This window comes from Eulemur rufifrons, chromosome 9, assembly GCF_041146395.1.
Source record: "Eulemur rufifrons isolate Redbay chromosome 9, OSU_ERuf_1, whole genome shotgun sequence".
In the NCBI taxonomy this organism is placed as follows: Eukaryota; Metazoa; Chordata; class Mammalia; order Primates; family Lemuridae; genus Eulemur; species Eulemur rufifrons.
Window position 1 is genome coordinate 38,087,579 of NC_090991.1, and position 5,648 is coordinate 38,093,226.

A 5,648-nucleotide genomic window follows, 5' to 3' on the forward strand; every position below is an offset into this window, starting at 1 on the left:
GCCTGGGTGAGAAACCAGTCTATTCCCGGAGCCTCCGAAAATGCCATCATCATGGCCGGTTAGTCACCATGCTCAAGAGGCAGCTCACCCAGTGTCACTAACCCAGCCTGAGCTGACACTATGCCACGCAGTGCACTAGAGGCCTTGCATGCATTCTTCCAGCAAATTCTCACAAGCCCACGGGGTAGGTACTATCATTATTGCCCATTTTACAGAAGGGAAACTGAGGCTGGGAGATGGTAATCAACTTGCCCTAGATGAACTAAGTTACAGGCAGGATTAGACCCAGCCCTGGACACAAGAGTAGGTGAGGTGGAGGGAGACAAGACTGTCAGTAAAGCTTGAACCCAATGTAAGCTTGAGTTCTTATCTTGGCTTCATGGACCTCTATGGAGGAGCTTTGGGGACCCACAAATCCTACAAAATTGCATTATATGCAAATGTGCGTGTGCTTATTTGGAAGTAGTGGGCAGGGGAGAAGATCTATAGCCTTCAATATGTTCTCCAAGAAATCCCTCATCACAAAATGTTAAGAGTGCTCAACCTAGCACAGTGCCCAACACATAAGGCACTCAATATCTGGTGAATGAATGAATGAAGAGACATACGAATGAGTGAGTGAATGAATGAATGTTCCCGCTTGCCCTAGGAGACACCACTTGTGACCTGGTACACACATCTACCTGTGTCTTCTGAGATGGTGAAAGCCATCTGGGACCTGAGCCCAACCCACCCCCAAGTCCTTTCTCCCAGTCCCAGAGGCCACAGCCAGGTGCTCAGACGAGCTCCAAAGAGTTGCTTCTCCCGCCTCCTCCCCACGCCCACTCCTAACAATGACCAGGCAGAGGCAAGAATTGTGCAACTCAGATCATGAAGCTGTATTGATTGCCAGTAGGGAGAAAGGGCAAAGCAGGGTCCAGGTGTGACATGCTTGGGGGGCAGGAGAGGGGATCCCCCGGTGAGATCTGTGTCCATTCAGGGGGCCTCCTAGGCCTGAGCAGTGCTGGGTAGCCTCAGTTCTTGGTGCGAAGGACCTGCTCGTGGGTGGACACCACCTTGCCATCGTGCACATCCATGACCTTGGTGCGGATCTGGCGGCTGGAGGAGGTCACTGGGGAAAAGAGGAGAGAGAACGTTACCAGAGGTGGGCAGACGATGGAGTAACCAGGAGTGGGGAGGCCAAGAAGTTGAGAAAACTTGAACTGTCTCCATGCTGCTCTCTCCCTTAATTATGACTTCACCCTGCTGTTGCCCAAGCACTGATACCGTCAACACATTTCTTTCCAGCTACAGTCCCCAAAGGTCAGAGACACTGAGCTTCCTGCCAGCTTAGTCCAGATGGACCCAATAGACTAGTCTTGGCAGGAAGAGCCATGCAGGGCCCTGTCCTTGGTGCTGACACATAACCATGGGGTCTGCCGCAGATATTGGGGAGAAGTTAAATGTGGGGGCCCCTGCTCCTGGCCCTAAGGAGGGTTTAGAAATTGGCTTCTTCTACCCAACGAGGTTCACAAGGGACACTGGGTAAGAATGCTATAGCTCAACCCCTCAAGAAGGCCCTAGCCAATGCCCTAGCCAAGGCCCTAGACCTGCTGGGGTACACAGGGTGGTCCTGAGCCCAGCCGTGCTGAGGAGGAAGGTCTTACCATCTCTGGATGACTGAGAGCCAGAGGAGAACTGGGAGGAGGAGAGGCTGTGAAGACAGAAGGGGGAAGGACCGTTAGACTCGTGGCTGGGCAGCGGGTGTGCAGTGGGACGTGGACTGGGCAGGGCCGGGCACTCACTGGGCATCCTCGCCCTCCAGCAGGCGGCGGTAGGTGGCGATCTCCTGCTCCAGCCGCGTCTTCACGTCCAGCAGGATCTTGTACTCCTGGTTCTGCTGCTCCATCTCGCAGCGCAGCTGCGCCAGCTGCTCCTCCACGTTGCTGATCAGCTCCTGGATCTGGGCCAGCTGCATGCAGTAGCGGCCTTTGGTCTCCTCCAGGCTGTTCTCCAGGGATGCTTTCTGCGAGGGAAGGGAAGAGGATCAAGCATGAGTGAGCGTGGTCATTCTCTCCTTGCTAGTCCCGGGCCCACCCCGTGCCCAGCAGTGCTCCTGGCAGTGCTCCTACCATGCTGAGCTGGGACTGCAGCTCGATCTCCAGGTTCTGCACTGTGCGCCGGAGCTCGGAGATCTCGCTCTTGCCACTCTGCACCAGCTCGCTGTTGGTGGCCACCTCGCGGTTCAGCTCCTCTGTCTGCAAAAAAAGAGGACACCATTCACACCAAAAGGCCCCAGAAGGCAGGTGGTCTGGGTCCCTTCCACCCCAAACGACACCCACCTTGGTGAAGAACCAGTCCTCGGCATCCTTGCGGTTCTTCTCTGCCATCTTCTCGTACTGGTCGCGCATCTCGTTCAGGATGCGGCTCAGGTCCACGCCAGGTGCTGCGTCCATCTCCACGTTGACATCTCCGCCCACCTGGCCTCTCAGGGAGTTCATCTCCTGTGCAGCCAGAGAACAGTCCGCAGTCAGGAGCCTCACTGTGGCAGGTGACTGGGGTTCCCACTCCCAATTCCATTTCTTCTCTCTGCTATTTTTTTTTTTTTTTTTAGAAATAGGGTCTCACTATGCTGCCCAGGCTGGCCTCAAACTGAAGTGATCCTCCCACCTCTGCCTCCTGACTAGCTGGAACCACAGGTGCATGCCACCACGTCCAGCCTCCCTGCTATTCTTCTAAGCTGGCTTTTCCATGCAGCCCTCACCTCCTCGTGGTTCTTCCTCAAGTAGGCCAGCTCCTCTTTCAGGCTCTCGATCTGCATCTCCAGGTCTGCTCTGGACAGGGTCAGCTCGTCCAGCACGCGGCGCAGGCCGTTGATGTCAGCCTCCACGCTCATGCGCAGGTTCAACTCTGTCTCATACCTGGAATGACCCAGGAGAAAAGGAATGAGACACCCATCCTGGCCACACTGAAGGCTTTGTTCTCGTCCCCCTACAGCTTCTTCCCAGAGCTGGCACCCAGTGGGTGGTTTAGGGAGCCAATCTTGGAAACAGCGTAGTTGGACACAGTGCCCATTGATGGCTCAGATATGAATATTCCTGGGGGCAGTTCATCAGGCTGCAGAATGCAGGAGGGGGTTGCACGTCTAGCTTCAGCCAACCTATAATGTGTAAGGCCTCCAAATATGACTACCTCCTGCACTTCAAGGGCAGGTGGGCAAGTGGGAGGTGCCTCTCCCTAAAGTGGTGGTTCCCAAACCTAGCTGTGGGTCAGAATCACTCGGGTAACCTGCTACAAATAACTGAATCCAAACTCCAAGGGTGGAGCTCGAGAGTCTTGTCTTTTTACAAGCACCCCAGGGGGTTTTCATGTAGCTATCCTGGCACCGGCTCTATTTGGGAAACACCGCTCCAAAAATGCCCCACTCTGGGGAGACTGGATGTTCTGAGCCACCCACTGCAAACTCACTTGGTGCGGAAGTCATCGGCGGCCAGACGGGCATTGTCAATCTGCAGGACAACGTTGGCATTGTCCACGGTGGCTGTGAGGATCTGCAGGATGGAAAGGGCACAGGTCATTTGTCAAAGGGACACCATGTGCTGGACTTCACTGCAACCTGCCTCAGGCTTCTGCTTTCCCGCTCTTGCCTGAATGTCCCTCTTCCCCACAAGCCTTGGCCACAGCAGCCTACAGGAAAACCCCAGGCAGTCCAGGTTTGACCCGGGACTTTCCTAATTCATGGTCAGCAAAGGGGGTTGAAGCAGCCCTGGCCTTAGAATCAAAAGCCCCAGAGTTCTGGTCCCAGTTCTGCCTACTGACTTGCTGCAAAACCTAAGACAGTCTCGGGACTTCCAGGTTCCCACCTACAGACGAGGGGAATGGCCTAAGGCTCCCTCGCCCCCTTCCTGATCGGGACTGTCCTCTCGGTATCAGCCAATGCTGCTGGTGCTCCGCAGACACGCACATTCCTTTCCAAGCCCACGGGGCATGTGATCTCAGGTGGGACTTTCCCAAGAGATGAGATCCAGCTGGCACAGGGGGATTAGGAAGGAGTACACAGGGGAAGAATAAGAAGGTATGAGAAGAGTAAGGACCCTGAGCCTGTCTTCCTTCCTCATCATCAAGTTTCCTGAATCTGTGCAAGTCATTGGAGCCACGCGGGCTTGGCAGGGAGGGCTCCTGGTGACGTGGGAGCAGGGAGAAGGCACAAGTCCGAGGGCACAGCCCACCAGGCTCCTTCTGTGCAGGCTGCACGGAGAGCCACGTAGATGGTCGCTGGGTTTTCCATGCCCGCCTGGCTGTGGGGAAGGGCCAGCCAGTGCCAAGGCTCATGGGCGGCGGCAGCCACAGCCCAGACTCGTGAGCTAATGAGCACTTTGGGTGTCTAGTCTGGTCCCGTTACAGCCTCACTCCTCCCCTGCACGGGAGAACAGGTAGCTGCCTCCTGTGCTGGAAGGAGGGGCACAAGGGCTCTTGCCTCGGCTCTGCCATTAATTTGCTCTGTGACCGTCAGCAGGTCACAACACCTCTCAAAGCTTCAACTTCTTCCTCTATAAAAAGAGTAGGAATCACTGGTCTCACGTAGTCGGAGACTAGAGGCCAGAGGGCATGAGAAGGCAGGGAAGGGACACTGTCTTCCCACTGACCAGCTCTGTTGGGGGCATCCAAGGCCTCAGAAGAAGAGAGCTGGGTGGTGTCTGTCCTGCTTGGAAATCTAAAGCTGCCAGTGGCCTGAGGCATCTAGTGTCTCCAGAGTCAGGTAGCTGGAATGGCACCTCCTGCTGCCCAGTCCACCCACCTTGTTCCTCAGGTCCTCGATGGTCTTGAAGTAGGGGCTGTAGTCTTTCATCTCGGTGGGCCGCTGCCTCTGGTACCAGTCACGGATCTTCACCTCCAGGTCGGTGTTGGCCTCCTCCAGGGCGCGCACCTTGTCCAGGTAGGAGGCCAGGCGGTCGTTGAGGTTCTGCATGGTGACCTTCTCATTGCCCACCAGGAGCCCGTCACCACCGCCAAAGCCACCACCCAAGCCACCACCGAAGCCACCACCAAAGCCACCACCAAGGCCACCACCAAGGCCACCACCATATCCTCCACCAAAGCCACTACCCAGAGCCCCTCCAAAGCTGCTGCTGCTGCTGAAGCCGCCGCCATAGCCGCTCCCCAGCCCGCAGGCTCCCCCAGAGGAGAAGCGGGAGGAGGAGACAGACAGGCCCCCATAGGCGCTGGGGGCCCGGTAGGACCCTCCGGTCAGGACGGAGGAGATGCGGCTGGAGCCACCACCGATGCCGCAGGAGCCCTTCATGGAGCTGGAGGAGGTGAACTGGCGGCTGCAGGTGGTCATGGTGCCGAGAGGTGAGCGAGCGAGCGAGTTGGCAGAGAGAAGAGAAAGGTGCTCAGGTGAGTGGCAAAAGGATGTGAGCGCTTTATACTGGTGAGTAGGGGGCGGGCCTGGCATTTTCCATTCCCCTTGGCTCTCATCACCCACGGGCCAGTGCCAACTCCCAGCCAGATCCCGCCCCTCCTCCGCCTCGTCATGTCTGTCATATTTTACTGGAAACTCATTGTTCGGGGTGTTTTGGGCTTTCTTGTCCCGCCAGGCGTGATTCACGCAGGGAGGTGCGGGCCTGCAGGCTACACTTTCCCATCGGGCCCTGGGAGCCACAGCCCTC

The 5,648-nt window shown here is 56.7% G+C and overlaps 1 protein-coding gene across 2 annotated transcripts; it reads right to left on the minus strand.

The window, feature by feature from the left end:
• Positions 1-854: 854 nt before the first annotated feature.
• On the minus strand, positions 855-5,378 carry LOC138391584 (keratin, type I cytoskeletal 14). Of its 2 annotated transcripts, XM_069481418.1 has the most exons (8): positions 4,778-5,378; positions 3,448-3,530; positions 2,744-2,900; positions 2,322-2,483; positions 2,112-2,237; positions 1,785-2,005; positions 1,647-1,693; positions 855-1,111 (listed from the first exon to the last, which is right to left on the minus strand). In XM_069481418.1, exons 1-8 carry the CDS (start codon positions 5,318-5,320, stop codon positions 1,014-1,016), a joined length of 1,437 nt encoding a protein of 478 aa, XP_069337519.1. In that variant the 5' UTR covers positions 5,321-5,378; the 3' UTR covers positions 855-1,013. The 2 variants fall into 2 exon arrangements, with proteins under 2 accessions (XP_069337519.1, XP_069337520.1); XM_069481419.1 differs by lacking the exon at positions 1,647-1,693 and having other exon boundaries at positions 1,014-1,143; positions 4,778-5,320.
• Between the last annotated feature and the right edge of the window lie 270 nt (positions 5,379-5,648).

Excerpts from the sequence above, each read along its gene's own strand:
- LOC138391584 (XM_069481418.1), bottom strand. The coding sequence starts at position 5,320 with ATGACCACCTGCAGCCGCCAGTTCACCTCCTCCAGCTCCATGAAGGGC. Across the intron at positions 2,006-2,111 it reads TGCAGTCCCAGCTCAGCATG|AAAGCATCCCTGGAGAACAG; the intron begins GTAGGAGCACTG and ends CTTCCCTCGCAG. Across the intron at positions 1,112-1,646 it reads CTCTCAGTCATCCAGAGATG|TGACCTCCTCCAGCCGCCAG; the intron begins GTAAGACCTTCC and ends TCTTTTCCCCAG.